Source organism: Amphiura filiformis, chromosome 4 (assembly GCF_039555335.1).
Source record: "Amphiura filiformis chromosome 4, Afil_fr2py, whole genome shotgun sequence".
Lineage (NCBI taxonomy): Eukaryota > Metazoa > Echinodermata > Ophiuroidea > Amphilepidida > Amphiuridae > Amphiura > Amphiura filiformis.
The window spans coordinates 44,597,167-44,614,655 of NC_092631.1; the positions used below are offsets into that span (position 1 = coordinate 44,597,167).

The 17,489-nt window shown below is 37.2% G+C and overlaps 1 protein-coding gene across 1 annotated transcript in view; it reads left to right on the forward strand.

Annotated features, from left to right (window-relative positions):
• Positions 1 to 17,489, forward strand: part of LOC140150210 (uncharacterized) — a 186,253-nt gene that overhangs the window by 120,553 nt on the left and 48,211 nt on the right. The window contains exons 19-22 of the mRNA XM_072172216.1: positions 574 to 623; positions 2,318 to 2,609; positions 5,844 to 5,908; positions 9,042 to 9,116. Coding sequence (XP_072028317.1) covers positions 574 to 623; positions 2,318 to 2,609; positions 5,844 to 5,908; positions 9,042 to 9,116 — 482 coding nt within the window. The remainder of the gene's footprint in view (positions 1 to 573; positions 624 to 2,317; positions 2,610 to 5,843; positions 5,909 to 9,041; positions 9,117 to 17,489) is intronic.

Below are 17,489 nucleotides of genomic sequence, written 5' to 3' on the forward strand. Positions count from 1 at the left end.
ACTTTATAAAACAATAATTATTGCAAATGCACCAAAATGTGCCACAAAAAAACAAGACTGAATAACATAACATCTCTAGTCTTATCTATGCAACCAAACATGTTAGGAAGTACACATTAGAGAATGAATGAATTTGGAGAAAACCTTCTGATAATTACAAACACTCGGGGAGCAGCAAGACCTTCCCTCTAAGCTTTTAATCCGATAAGCTGATTAACTATTTGTTTTCATGAATTGGAAGACATTTTGATGTGTTACTGAGCTCAATCATCTGAAATTACTGGCGCGTGAACCACTCAGGCTGGTGGCTCAGCATAGTATTTTATTAACAGGTTTTCTCCAAATTCGTTTCCTAATGAAAATATTCCTTATTGCAGTTAAAGCAAATCGGGCAATTTGATACCATTTTCATCAAAGTCATGGAAATGTTTATTTTAAAAAGAAATCTAAATGTGCTGATAATGTTCGATTCTGAAATGTTTTGCAGCAATTGCGCCCAGCCTACTCCTGGATTAAAGAGGGTAATTTTTGGAATACAATGACTGTTAAATCTCCTTTCTATTAATCTTGCAGCGAGTGTACAAGTACAGCCCGGGATTGGGAATGTAAAAATACATGCACAGGTAAGTGTTCAGAACTTGAAACGTTGTCATCGTTGTATGGAAATTATATTTACATTGTTCATTTGGATCAACTTATACGCCTGTCAGTTGCAGTCCCTGCAGCCAGGGACCCGGGCTAGCTGAGACTTTAGGCGGGGACGTAATTTTGGAAACTGTATTAAACATCAGTGAATAGATTCATCAGGTCTGTACATCAAATCAAATTAGTAATTTTGCTTGCCAAAACCAGTAAGTTTTTACTTACTAATATTTCGTCCATCTCGTCGGAGGACTTCACCAGATGTGAGCATCTGATCCACTTTTCCGGGAAACTGGCTTCCGGTTTTGAGTAGTCTTACTTCCAGTCTTCAAAAGTGGGTCAAATACGTGACTTAGTGGGTCAAATACGTAACCCGGAAGTGAAAACCCAGGTTGATTTCCATGTAAACAGCTGTCGCGGAGAGTGAAAAATGCAAAACCCGACAAATTCGGAAGCTCGAGCGTTTGAAAGAGAAATGTGAGGCAAAGTTATCGCCCCCCAAAACGCCAGGACAATGTAGATCTTTCAGAAAATCAACTCAAAAAATGGGTGACTAACTTATCCAAGCACAAACTGTCGGAACCGGAGGAGAAAGTACTGCAGAAAGGGCTCAATTTCGCGGTAAGTTGCGATCATATTCCCAATGAGGAATTTATTGTTGCCACGGAAAAAGCTTGCAGTTTCATCCCTGCCGATGAAAGACCGGCGCTTAGAGCTGAAGTAGTAGGTGTACTTAGAAATGCGAAGCCCCCTCAGTCTAACAGCACGAAAGAGGAGAGGTTAGCCATCAATTCCCTCAAGAAAAATGACTCGGTCTTGATTATGGGCGCAGACAAGGGTAGGTCAACTGTAGTCTTAGACAAAGTAGATTATGAAAAAAAGGTGCATGATATGCTGAAAGACGAAAGAACTTATGAAAAACTGAAAGCGGATCCTACCCCAAAGTATAAGCGAAAGTTAACTGCCATCCTCGCTAGACTTAAGAAAGAGAACAAAATTGATGAGAAACAATATAAGCTTCTGTACCCTACCACGGCAAATACACCACGTCTCTATTGTACCACAAAAATCCACAAACAAGGTAACCCAATACGACCAATCGTCGATTATACAGACTCCCTGTAATATAAAGCAGTCGAATAAAACAGATTCTTGTCTGGGACAAAAAAAAATATTTTAATTATACTACCTTGGCGTGAGACCGTGAGAAAGTGACCCACGGCCAATGCGTGAGAGTTGACAGCCCTGCCAAGGATGCATACCGGCCACTCGTTGGATTTTTGTTGTATTATACCTATACCGTAACGATTCCCCTAGTGATGATATGGGCTCCCTTGACTTAACCATTTTAGGCACAAAGTAAATCCCCCCCCCCTGTAAAAATCTCAGCAGGAAATAAGGGCATTAAGTACCATTGATTTTCATAGAAGGGAGCTCTCTATTTTTAATGTAATTTATCCCAAGGCAAAGGAGTCCGTGTGGGCCATTAGGCGAGCCTGTACGGTATAATTGTTGTGCCCAAAACACATCTGAGTGGATTTTGCTCATTTCAAAAGATACACCAAATTCATGTTCGCACCGCCACCAAAAACATTTTCTAGAATCACTAATATTATAAACTTGTCCAACGGCGAACCCGCTAAAACCCACTAATAAATATCCACCTCTTATGCAGAAGATGAACAAGAAGAGTCCAAACGATCTGGATGCAGTGAAGGGAAAGTTACCAGTGATTGTGTATGTAGGAAAACGTGCCACAAAAGGGATATGGAATGCTCAATTGATAGGTCATCTGAATTTGATTGTACATCCTTTGTTGAGAGTTCGACAGATGATGATAAATGCCAATGTGCCAACGGAACGGTGGAACATAACGATAAGTGCATAGACCCAATGGAATGTCCTTGCATTTACGAAGGAGTAGAATACAACCAAACTGATACTAGAGTAGATGACTGCAATACTTGGTAAGAACATTTTGTTATTTCAGCCATTTCCAAAATGGCTAAGGGCTTCTTCATTTAATGTTCTTTTGTCCTTTCAGTCGTCCTAAAATGACAAAGGGTCTCTTCCTTTCAAGTTCTTTCTTCCTTTTTCTTCTTCAATTTAGCAAGTGTCCACCGTAACTATAATACGCGTTGAGCAATTTTGACTACAGTTTGTCACTGGGACCATTTATACATAATTATATACATACATTAATTTCTTATAAGGCGCAAATTCCAGTTTGATCAAGGCGCCATGCAAAATACAACAAACAATAACACACGAAATACAATACAAAGCAAAAATACAAATTCAGATTCAAACAAATGAGTTTGGGTGGAGGTGGAACACATGTCACATGATGAAGATCCGGTCATCCACTTCCACAAACATGCGATGAGGTCACCTGCCCACTTGCATTAGCTGTTATCACCAGTGTTTAAACTATCCAGAATTAGTGTAAAATGTCCTTTAGAGTGACTTCGGGTATATAACCAAATGTCATCAAAATAATGATACTTACATGGTACACTGATGTCACTTGGTCAATAGGACCATAGGTGTTGGCACAATGTTATGTGAGGTCGAAGTTTGCCAGTAGACTTCGGTTATATATATAAAAATGCGCTTTTATACATGCGCACGTGACCAGATGGCCAGCGCCATATTTGCATTACATCACTGTCAATCACTGAAGTGGCGACATTGAAGGAGTGGCTACAGTTGTGACCTTGTTTCGTGGCTAGCACTGGCAAGGAACATTGGCTGGAGGTTCGATGCTATAAATTTGCAAGGATAAATCATGGATATCAAAGGATCATGATTATTGCACAGCACCCCCCATGTACAAACATAACTAATTTTTATTTATTTATTTATTTATTTATTTATTTATTTATTTATTTATTTATTTATATATATATTTATTTACAAATTCAAAGTATAGACCTCTGGCAAGGCAACCGTTACTTAAAGTTTCACGGAATACCCTCACTTACGATCAATCATTGGGTAAACCGATCATCAGACGGATAATTTGTCATGATTTCAAATTTACAGGAATGTTTATACACGTATATACATTCTGTGGTGTCGTAAAAATGACAAACCAAGCCAACCAGAACAGTTTCTACTCCAAAAGTAGTCGAGAGTGCTCAACCACTAAAAATAGTGGGGGCGTATTATAACAAGTAGGCCTATACTTTACAAGTGACTAACTTTGTAATTTAGAGTGCTCAAACCCATTACAGGTGAGCTATAGAAACACATTCAAAGTATAGACCTCTGGCAAGGCAACCGTTACTTAAAGTTTCACGGAATACCCTCACTTACGATCATTGGGTAAACCGATCATCAGACGGATAATTTGTCATGATTTCAAAGTATATGATTTCGAATCAAACAATATATATATATATTTATTTATTTATTTATTTTTATTTATTTTTTTATTTTTTTATTTATTATAACTTATGTACTTTATACTTATAATTTTATAAATATTATTCGTTCCCCTTTCGGCTAGGCAAAACCCACCCCTCCCCATTTTAAACTCATAAATTAATTGTTTTTTGCTAAGTTTCCCCTTCCGTGTAAAGTAAAACTTTATAAGCCGTTTGAACCAAATTGAACAAAATTGACGTATACAATTACAATATATAATTCCATGACAACAATGTGGTATTTACCATACTAGCTGAATTAACAATGGATCACATACGTGATTGTACGTCAAATTGTCATATAACATATGAGCGTGATGTACAGTATACGAGTCTTCCTCAACATCGTCCAGCCGGGGTGATCAGATCATGTACAGTAATCTACGTGTTTATACTCTAAATTGTACGTCAAAGGATGACAAAGGGTGTACAGATTACCGATTTAGCATGGGGGACACAAAAATGTGCTTAAAAAACACATTTTGAATTTGTTTTTTGTCCATTTGCGAGCGAATGAGTAAGTTGAGGAGGTCGGGCGGGGACATCTAGCCTATTACTATTAGTTCGAGAGGGTCATTATTCCGAAAAGGGCTAAAGTTATAGTTTCGTCAATTTACGTTCTAATTAGAGTTAAAATTAGGGTCAGGGTTATGTTCATTGGCGGCACTACGGGGGGGGGGAATACTTATCTTGACTCCCAAATAAATGAATCCATGACCCCGTCCTTCCAAAGAAAATGACAGCCCCTAAGTTCCCTACGTGCAAAAATTATCAAATAACATCATCGGCAGCTACTCAGTTCTGACCTTAATGCCAGTAAGAATCACATTTCGTCATCAATATGGCCAATTGCCACGCCCATTTAGGACGGAAATAATGAAATATAAGTTTTTAAATCAGCTATATTTTGCTTTTCCGTCATAAATTTTTTTTTCCGTAATGGAAAATCCAAATAAAGAGTTTATATTTCGGGTCAAATTATTTTGCCCTTTGCAATCAATGCCACTATTTTGCAAAACCAATTTTCCGTGTAACCTGTCATTTTCGCCTATACTTTTGCGTGTGGAATTTGTGTGCATCCGGGTACCTTACATCGGTGAACACGGTATGGCGACTTGTAGATGTCACGTGCGCATTTATAAAGGCGCATTTATATATATACCCGAAGTCCACTGTTCACAGATAACTATTTTAAAAAGTGAAGTATTTTTTCCTATAATGTTACTCTTGCCACATATTAAATATCATAGCGATGTCACACGCAGACAACAACTATAGCCAATGTCTCAAAGATGTTAAAGATGATCGGGGATTTTCATTATAAGTATAAATTGTTTTATTTCCATGAAACTTCCCATGATGCCTCTGCGAATATCTTTTTAGGCCCCGTATCCATATGCTGTTCCCTTGTGGTGTGTGCCCTTGTTCCGTATTTACTTGTTCCCATGTGACCTGCCACACAGACAACGAACCTTTGTTTTGCTTAGTGGCCGTATCCATAGGTTGTCTGTGTGGCAGGTCACATGGGAACAAGTGAACACGGAACAAGGGCACACGCCACAAGGGAACAGCCTATGGATACGGGGCCTTAAAGGGCGTTGTTATTTAATCGTATTTAATTTTATTTAATTTGTTTGTGGGTGTGTATGTGGGGTGCGTATGTATCGTATTGAGTGTGTGTGGCCTTTCGTTTTGAACAAGTATGTTTAAATGGTTTGAATAAAGATGATTAAAAGCATTTCCTTCTCCCTCTGTTTATATCATTGCATGTAGCACTTGCACCCAAGGTGATCATGGAGGAGGAAGTCCATGGGATTGCACGACAAACATTTGTTTGGGTAAGTGCAATATTTTGTTTTGTATCTTCTAAGAAAATAATGATTAAAAATGTGAGTTTGGCGATCCCAATTTGTGCTTCATCCGGCATACTAAAACTTTGGTATTTACACCATATAGACTTTAGTTAATTGTTGAAGTATCATCTGTGCACAATTTACGTTTAATTTTTGTGATAGCCTACATATTTTAACCCACCGGTGATAGGGCGGGAGTTGCAAAACTCATCATAGTATTTTTGTATGTTTTCATCTGCCTACCTAAGGGGAGTTTGAAGACGCTGCCATTTACAGAACTGAAATATAAGAGCAGAGGTAGTTGAACTGATTGAACTTTCGGGGTAAAATTTTTCCACATATAACACTTGCCTTTTAGAACCAAAATACGATTTTTGATACACCGGAAAATGTAGAAAAAGTGTAAACATTTACATGAACATATTAGCTATAACTCGCCATACAAGTATTATGATTATGCTAACATTTTGTAACTGAAACAACAATCAGCTTTTTTATTTATTTATTTTTTTTGGTCATTACTAAAAGTTTCAATATTTGTTTTTATGTCAGCTGAAGTGAAGAAATGACATTCTAAGATCACTTCAATTTTGTTCTACTTATTTTGTGATATGCAAATATACATGTCCACATTACACACAATACGTAAAAGCTGGCAACCAGCTTATTTTTGCTAATTCCGCTATGCTGAACTCAAATAATAATAATAATAATAATAATAATAATAATAATAATAATAATAATAATAATAATAATAATAATAATAATAATAATAATAGAGGTTATCCACGGTATGTTTAATGGGCGTTGGTTCCCGTTGTATTCCTCATTCAAACCAATGCAATGCACGACCTCGGAGTTACCTGCATGACTTGGCGGGTTATTTTGAAACAGTCATGGTTGCACATGCAAATCCTAAACCAGGTATAGACTAATCCAACAAGCAACACCAAAAAGACGCTTAAAAATCGATGTTATATTCTTTTGTGTTGTAAACTGTCATCATTCTTATGTCTACGTGTAACACGTGGGATAGAATGCAGTTTAAAATACCCTCCAAGGCCGCATTATTTCACATTTTATGTGAGATTGAGCCGACGGGGACCTAACTTTGGCAGCCATTAAGGTATAGGAATCCGTGAATTTGGATTCGTCTATAGCAGTCTCTGATATTGAGCTTAAAGAACACGGATAACCTCTATAATAACAATAATAATAATAATAATAGTACTACTACTACTACTACTACTACTACTACTACTACTACTACTACTACTAATAATAATAATAATAATAATAATAATAATAATAATAATAATAATAATAATAATAATATTAATAATAATAGATAGATAGATAGATATTTTATTTCCATGCTAAAGTAATACATACATAATAATAATAATAATTATTATTATTATTATTATTATTATTATTATTATTATTATTATTATTATTATTTTTATGGTTTTTTTATATTTAATAGCTAGCTGTTAAGATGCAATTAATGACACGTAACAAAATTCATAACCCATAAGCCCACCGGTAAAGCCCATTCCCTAAATTAAAGTTGTTGTTTTATAAAGTTATCATCGAGGAATGTTTTATATTCATGCATGGTATATGCACTTTTCAATCTTTGAAGTAGCCAACCCTCCTCAGTGGACAGAGTGAAAAACGGATACATTTCTTTAAAAGGGCATATTTTCAAAAGTTATGAAGCGATTGAAATAATTGTTTCTGTTTATTAAAGCTAACGGGTAAAAGCTTCTTTACATACCAACATACTCTTGATCAAAAGATAGCGCAATGAGGGGCTTCTTTTTGGGACACCCTGTTTTACACCAACTACAATGTTTTGCGAATTCTATACACAACGATTCAGTATACTTCAGCTGATTTAGATCATTAATATCATGTCTAACATTATACGCAATATTCTCCGTCGTCAACATACATAGATACACAACCGCATCTCTTTTCATTTCTATTACACAATTTGAGGTTATATCCTCTGAGATGATAGTAGTCATGAGGCTACAGCAACGTTTCAACCAGTCCAATGATTTGAAAGTTTACATCTGAGAGTAAGTCCTTCAATGCATCAACGTTTTTATTCAGACTTCGTAAATTGCTACAAAGTAATAATAAATTACTGCTTTTTATGTTTCTTTTAGGTTCTCTGCGGAAACAAATATTGTGTGTTACTATTACAATCGTTTACGTCGTACTTCAAATGCATCATTATTATCTAGAGGATTGTATTTGATGTTCTCGAAATGAGATTTCATGTATTCAGTATCAGCCGACATGTCCTCAAAACACCTATACAATTCAAGTTGGAATTCACGTTCATCAGTAAAATGATTAAAAGGCAGTGTCAAATTTTCACAGCTGGAGCAATGCCAATATTTTGGTCACTGCAATATTTGTGAACAAATTTCTTACATAAATTGCAAATTAACTTTCTATGATTTCTTTTTACAAGATGGGAGCATACAGCACATAAGCAAGACATAAATGGATAAAACGAACAAATAAAGTAAATAAAAATATTAAGCAATAACACAGCAAAATATTAGGGTTTCACTTATTACTAAGCTGGAATGCCGTTATAAAGAACACGTTTATCAAAAACAAGTTGCGAATTAAAACCCGTCATATCATCGATGTTGAATGATGCAGTATTATACTTTGATTATGACCAATTTATGGAATAAACGTACTAGATTCATATAATCCATATTAAAGACATACATGAAAAGTAACATTGACTTTGCAATAATTGAATAGAAGATCTTGACTCATGCTCAACCACACTCAAATTATAAGTTAACGAAATGCGGTTCGAAAGCAGTACGTCAATGTCTAGATGATTGTAGAAAATTGTCTATTCAAAACCACTCTTAGTATAGGGCGCTATGGGGTGATATTTGTGTTAGCATTTTGTCTTGCTACATTAGTGGAACCAATGATTTTGGCATCCTTACACCTGATAAAACCAGAATTATTGGTTATCGGCCTAGCCCTTCTTCAGGCGAAGAAGTAATGTAGGATTGAAGAGAAAAAAAAAGGAACGGGATCATTATATTGTTGTTGTTTTTTGCTTCGTCCGCAGACACCTGTGTGATGTATGGCCAAGGTCATCTTATTACCAATCGTATGGAAAGAAAACAATTGGCAGGTGCCTCCGGTAAAGTATTAACATTTTGAAAACTTTGAATTGTTAATAATGATTGTATCGTAAAGATTTTCAATTTAATTTACATAATCCCTCTGGAATTGCTTTCCCTAAATCAAATTGCATAATTATTGTGAACTTCAATCTATCAAATTGTATAGCTTCACTGTGAATAAGAGCGACTGACAACAGCAACCTATGGAGCGTAAGAGAGACAACCTTACTGTGAGGGTCCCGGGGTCGGATGACTTAACGAACATTATATGCCCTAAACTTTTTTTGCCATGACAGAACTACACCTACCCACCGCGTTTGAGCCCCGTACGACCTACGACGGCCTTGCATTGGCACCCACAGACAAACCTACACTCAGAGAAATATTTACAAAACATTATGTAAGTATAGAACCTCATAATAATTAAGTAAAATTTACCTCAGAACTATGTAATATTTACCGAATTATGTAAAATTTTAATTAATTTGGGTAAAATTAATTAAAATTTTACATAATTTGGTAATTATTACATAGTTCTGAGGTAAATTTTACTTAATTATTATGATGTTCTACACTTACATAATGTTTTGTAAATATTTCTCTGAGTGTACAAGACAGATCTACAGAGCTTGTGAATTAGTCTTTCAGATTTTGTACATGTTGTGCCCAATTGGGCTAGTTATTTTTACTATTCCTCATTTTAGGTCCTCAGCATAACATGCGAGTATAGCCGTATTTCTGTATAAATATAAGGCCCTCTAGTTTGGTATTGATTTGTTTTCATGCTTTTGCGGTAATATTTCGTAGCGAATGGCGTTGTAAAAGAAATAACACCCCTGCTGCTCTTGCATAATATGAATAGTGTAGCTCTTCTCGACGAGGAAGAGGCACGGAGAAGGCGGCTTTGGTTTTACATTCGGAACCTGTGAAAGGTCACAGTTATCTCTGACAGCCAAAGACATGAAAGAGTGCAGTCTTTAAGTAATTACTATTACCGGACACAACGTTATGACAGGACTTAAATAAATCGTCGGAAATAAGGCACATTATGTCCGATAGTGTTATTTCCCACTAGCGTTCCCACTGCCACGTATATCCGATACCATTACCGACGAAATTTAGGCCCGGTAATAAGTGATTTATATCCGACCGTGTAAACACGACTTCAAACTTTAAAAAAATGAATATTTTGCATATTATCAATACATCCTGCTTGACTATTAGTATCTCTATTCCCGTTGCCTTGCTTACTTCTATAGACGGACGATGTTACAATGCGTATTACGTAATGGTATGGTATATGTAATGGTGCATGGTGCAGTCATGTCTACAGTAGAATTCACCACGACCTTAGCAGGACTTAATCCCCATTAAAAGCTATTAAACCAAGATAACACTCATTGAAAACAGTTCAACTGATTAAATCAGATCTTCTCTGGTTGTGCACATGTGTCTGTTTTATACATGTGCGGTATCGCAATGAGCTGGTATTATAGCTTCAGTTGGGTAACCGATTATAAAGGAAATGCAAGGAAACAATGGTATGTGGACCTTTGTTCACGAAATGAGACAATGGTCTGCTTTTTGTTAACTAGCATTCTTGAAAATGAGCAACATAATGATTGTTGACTTAACACGGTTTGGAAATAATTTCTTCATATTTTTTGGTGTTATCTGTCGTTTACATATCCTTCCTAAAACACAAAAGTGCGACTATTTCCAAACACCTAAATTAGCTAAAAATTTAGGACATGTTACAAAACTATATTTTCTAGAATTACATAGAATACTTTAAATGTAGCTTGGACCGTTGTTTTTTTTGTGACATCCTTCAGAACTGAGCGGTCCGTTACCAATATTTTCGGTCAAATCTCCATTCCATTAACACGGGGAGTTGGTTAGCTATGAGCTAGCTATGCCTTGCCCTCACTCATATTTTACGAAAGTGCGACTATTTCTGAACATCTAACCTAGCTGTAATTTTAGGTCATGTTAGAGAAATATATTTGCTAGAAGTTTGGAGAATACTTTAAATATTGGCCGGTTATTTTTCACACAGTGATGTTAACCAGGCAAATGCATATACTTCTAACATACTCTATTTGTAAAGGTCGCTCGTCAATGGTGAGAGCACTGTGTATTGTGTATAGGAAAACGGACAGTAACTGCAATATGACAATATCCATGGCAATAGTCGTGTTCACACGGTCGGACATAGGTGACTTATTACCGGTAATAAGCGACTTATCACCGATAATAACTCACCTATGTCTGACCGTGTAAACACGACTTATAATACCTTGATAACACAGTGCAGCACAGATTTGAGTGTCATGTTACTCATGAGGCCTATTAAAGTGCAACATTTTGTTCCTTCGCGTATTTATGTAATGCACCTGTCAATTGCAACCCCGTCGCTGGGTACCCGGGGATGGTCCGGGACGTGGCATCATGTGACTTAAAATTTGGCCCGGGAAGCCGGGTGTTGCCCAGGACTGGTATAGGAAACCCGGGAAATTGGGCAAGGAGTTTACCCGGGTGAGAGCAGGGATTTGACTTTTAAAACCTACATTTTTGTCAAACATTGTGCTTGGATAGGTCGTTTTCAACAGATTTACCACATTCGCTTTGCTATGAACATTGAATTGCGTTATCTGTTGATGTTATATAAAAGAATTTTTAGGGGGACGTGTTAGCTGTTGTTCGGTATTTAAAAAAATCTGATTGGATGAAGGGAACAGTTGAGGTTTTGGCAAAAACCAACTTCCGATGTTTCATTTTTTTCCACACAGCTCTTAAAATGCTATGCACTCAACCGTGTAGTATAACACAGACTGCGTAGGTACTGGACTCGCTCATTCTCGCTGTGTTGGAAATGTTTGTGTACTCGGGTGTATCGAGGTGGAAACTGTACATAAATGCATTTATAAGAGAATCGTTTTTGTAGTCAAACCTTTTCATATGTGAAATTTTCAACCCAAAATCCCTCGCCCACGACCCGACCATCCCCGGGTACCCAGGGGCCGGGGTTGCATTTGATATGTACATAAGGTTGTTCTTAATGTACCATACCGTCTGGATTGAAATTTCCTCAAGTGAGGAAAACGTTTCTGATATGTATATTAGTAGGGTACCGAATGGAAATCCCGTTCTTGGGTATTCTACAAGAAGTTTTGAAGGTGTTTTTTTTATAGATTTGAGGACGTTGAATACAATGAGAGGAGTCTGACCTATCGAAAAGTGTGGGGAACTCTCGCTAGTGGGCGTTTTTCAAAATGGCCGCCAAAATCCCTTAAAATCGCCATAACTTGGTCAGAGAAGCACCCAGCAGCACGATTCTCATGTCTATACCCACGTTTTTAGGGTCATGGAATCCAATAGAGTCATTTACAACAGCCTAGGACATATCATTTCAAGATGGCTGCCAAAATTTCAAAATGGCCGCCAGTGAAAATTAATTTGGCTATATCTTGGATGGAGAAAGTCCTAGAAGTATGATTCTGGTGTCTATACCCATGTTTACAGGGTCTAGAAATCCATTGGAATAATATAGAACAGCACAGGATATTGAAAAATAACCACCACTAAAATGCAGAATTTTGCCTATATATATCTTCAATCTTTTCTGTGGTTTAGACGGTTTTATCCGGGGTTTACGATCCTTACCTGGGGCTAAGATGCCTTAACCCTAGCATAGCACAGTCTAAACCTCAGATAAGGTATCTAAACCCCAGATAAGGTGCCTTAGCTCTAGATAAGGGTCGTGAACCCCAGATAAGGGTCGTAAATCCCAGATAAGGCGCCTTAACCCCAGATAAGAGACGGAAACCCCCAGATAAGGCAGTCTAAACTCCAGATAAGGCGCCTTAAACCCAGATAAGGAACGTAAACACCAGAATCAGATATTTCATCTAAATCCCAGATAAGGTGCCTTAAAGGCCCATATAAAATTAACAGATGTGGAAATAGGATTATAAACTGACCAATCGATCCAGTTGTAGTCCTACTAATTCATGGCATATTGGATGGCCTAGGGGAAAGTTAGCCCATATTAGCAGGACTATCCTTGCCTTCAAGGTGAAACAAACCTACTCATGTTACCCTCTAGCCATGGGCTGGCCTGGTATCAGATCTTACCCAGGGAAATATGACAATCCAATATATGCCTTTAACTTCTGATGAGGGACGTAAACCTAGGATTCTACCGTCTAAATCCCAGATAAGGCATTTAAACCCCATATAAGGTGCCTTAACCCCAAATAAGGATGTAAACACTAGATGAGGCAGTCTAAATCCCAGATCCGTTCTTTAGGCATCTAAACCCAGATACGGCGCCTTAACCCCCGATAAGGGACATAAATCCCAGATAAGGCAGTCTAAACTCCAGATAAGGCACCTTAACCCCAGATATTAAAGGGATGTAAATATGGATAATGCAGTCTAAACCCCAAATAAGCTGCCTTAACCCCTGATAAGTGACTAAACCCTATATAAGGCATCTAAGCCCCAGATAAGACTCCAGTAAGCTCCAGATAAGGCAGTTTAAACCCCAATTAAGGTAGCTGCACCTTAAACCCTAGATAAGGAACACAAACCTCAGCTAAGGCAGTCTAAATCCCAGATAAGGCATCTAAACCAAGATAAGGCACCCTAACTTCAGATAAGGGACGTGTATCTAAGTTAATGCAGTCTAAACCCCAGATATGGCGCCCTAACCCCAGATAATTAAGGAACGTGAATCTAAGATAATGCAGTCTAAACCCCAGATAAGGCACCCTAACCCCAGATAAGGGACGTGAATCTAGGTTAATGCAGTCTAAACCCCATATAATCAATCAATCAAATTTATTCATCCAATCTAAGGTTCCTTAAGCCCAGATAAGGGACGTTAACTGGAGATAACACAGTTTAAACCCCAGGTAAGGCGCCGTAACCCCAGATAAGGAATGCAAACCCCAGATTAGGCAGTCTAACATCAGATAAAGTGCCTTAACCTCAGATAATGTGCCTTAACCTCAGATAATAATAATAATAATTTATTCTTATATAGCGCATTACATCAAAGACCACAAGGCGCTTTACAATTAAAACATGTGTACGTAAAAACAAAAAACCCATTGAATTATAAATATACATCATTAAGAAATAAGAAACAAATGAAATAGGCACACGATGAACATTGCACAAAAGGGATTGCACGGAAAAATGCATGCAAAATGAGCAGAGAAACAACTAAGTGAAATGTTCAAAGTGACGGCATAAGCAATAAAGCAAAATAAGTTTAACCAAACAACAATTTTATATAAACAACGGCAATATACTGCAAATAAATATCAGAGATGAAATTAGAATCATAAAACACAAAGTTCTAAAACGCCAAGCTGTACACTACTTTGATAACACGTGAGTAGAAAACAACAAAAATGAAAATGAAGTATACAGCGAAGCAATTAAACACATGATCAATTCAATGCAATATCAAAAATGGCAAAATACAAAATCAAATTGAATATGAAAAATTCCAACCAAATGGATACTTTTAACGCAAACAATACCAAAAGTGGCGAAGCAAACATATTTACACCAGGTATAATACTCAAATGAACAGAGCAATCACGAGAACAACCAAGAAAATAACTTGAGTTATACGAGGTGGCAAAATATTATGCGAAACATATTGCACACTTTTTTTTTAAACATAATTGATAACCAAAATTGCACAATTATTAATAATACAATAATATCAAAATATCAACAAACAATACCAAAGTGGCGAAGCAAACATATTAACACCAGGTATAAAGCTCAAATGAAAAGAGCAAGACACATCACGAGAGCAACCAAGAAAAATAACTTATACAATTTGTAGAAAAAAATATTATGCGAAACATATTGCACATTTTTAAACATAATTGATAACAAAAATGTCATAATAATTAATAATACAATAATATCAAAATATCAGCAAACAATATAGCAAAGTGTCGAAGCAAACATATCTACACCAGGTATAATGCTCAAATGAAAAGAGCAAGACACGTCACGAGAGCAACCAAGAAGAAACTTGAGTTATACGAGGTGTAGACAAAATATTATGCGAAACATATTGCACACTTTTTTAAACATAATTAATAACAAAATTTGCATACTAATTCATAATACAATAATATCAAAATACGATGTAATAGTTCAGACAATGAGTATACAAAATCCAAATGAACAAATTCGCGAGTAACACGAAGTTACACGAAGCACAGAAAATGATGGCAATGCTAACTTGATGCAGAACATTGACGTTATTAACTAGAGGAGAGGTTACTAGCACTTCACTCTAGTTAAATCAGAATAACATTGCGAAAATTAATCAGAAGCAGATGGAATGATATACTGTATGCAAAATGAAGCGATAAGTGACACAAGGGGAGAGGTTACTAGCACGTCACCCAAGTGTTGTGGTGATGGTTAATCCACGAACACTGTGAGCAAACATAGTAGATGACGAAATCATAGACAAAAAAACCACCAGGGGAGAGGTTACTAGCACTTCACCCTGGTGTGATACACTAAATAATGCATAAAAGAGCTCCATTTATAAATTCGCGAAAAACAAAAAACATATCAAACATGAAAACATTGGCGAAAAAGATGTGTCTTTAATCTTGACTTGAACATTGGCAGAGATGTAGCTTGACGGACATCTGCGGGCAGGCGATTCCACAGAGTTGCTGCAGCGACTACAAAGGATCTATCACCGTAGAACTTCGTGTTTGAGCGAGCGAGTTGGAGACGTGTTGCACATGACGATCGTAACGGTCTTGTAGGAACATACAGACTTACAAGATCACAAATAAATGCAGGCGCCATTTCATTCATGGCTTTGTATGTGAGCAACAGGATCTTAAACATAGATCTGTATTCAACAGGTAACCAATGCAGTTGACAGAGCAAAGGTGTAATGTGCTCACGGCGAGATGCACACAAAACAAGACGAGCAGCGGTGTTTTGAACACGTTGGATCTTCGCGATTTCAGATTGAGATAAGCCATACAAAAGGGAATTGACGGAGTCCAGCCGCGATGTCACGAAAGCATGTACTAGTCTGCAAGTCGTGTTGTTATCCAGATATTGTCGTATCTGACCTATTTTTCTGATGGCACACATAGCAGATCTACAAAAATTATCCACGTGATTTGTCATACGAAGTGAAGAATCCATAACAGCTCCGAGATTACGAGCTCGTGGTGAAGATTGAATCACGGTTTCACCGATGGATAATTGGGAATGCACTGCAGGTGACTTGCTGAACTGAGAGGAGAAATGGATAAACTCAGTCTTCTTATCATTGAGAACCAACTTATTGGTTGAACACCAAAATCGTATATCAGCAATGCAGGTTTCAATCTTCTTTATTGCGGACTCTCGATCTTCAGGATTGAATGTCAAGTATAGCTGAGTGTCATCTGCGTATACTATGCTACTGACACCATGCGATTGTATGAGGTCATGAAGGGGCGCACTATAGAGTGTAAATAACAGCGGCCCAGCAACCGATCCCTGGGGGACACCGTAGGTTAATGGCAGTGCATCAGAGAGAACACTTTTGATGCTAACAGACTGAGTACGTCCACTCATGTACGACTGGATCCAGCTTAAGGCAGTATCTTGTATTCCATAGCGTGATAAGGGACATAAACCAAGGGTAACACAGTCTAAACCCCCAGACAAGGCATCTGAACCTCACACAAGGTGTCTATTTAACCCCAGCAAGGGGACATACGCCCAGATAAAGTAGTCTAACAACCAGATAAGGCGCCTTCTCTAAAGGTCAAATTTTCAAGTTGGTCCAATCGAGCTCAAATTTAACAGGAATGAAGCTTACGACATTTTAATTGATGAACATGATCAAAGAGGCAACATTAACTTTAAAACAACGACTATAGCCTAGACACATAATTGGCAGTCTATAATATCGAATTGATTAATTTGAATAAAACAATTCATCGAGTGGCCATGGGCAGCGCCATTAGACATGTTACAAAACTACCAAGTGACAGGTTATGGACCGTACCCACACAATTGAATAGGCACTTCATTTTTTGATAATTTTCATCAAGGTTACTCAAATCTTACCTAGCTAATTTATTATACATATGTTATGACAAACTTAATTTTAAAAATATCTACCGACGGAAATAAAAATCCATCGACGGATAGTCTTGTTATGCTCTCACAAAATTTTGGTCTAAAACATGCCCAAGGTTACTGCTGTCCCATTCAAAAGTACAGGAAGACCACCTACAGCGTTGAGGTCAACTTTCTAGACTTCCTGTCAACTGGCAGTAATGGCTACTACCCAGTGCTAACATCAATGAATTGTTTAATTCGAATTA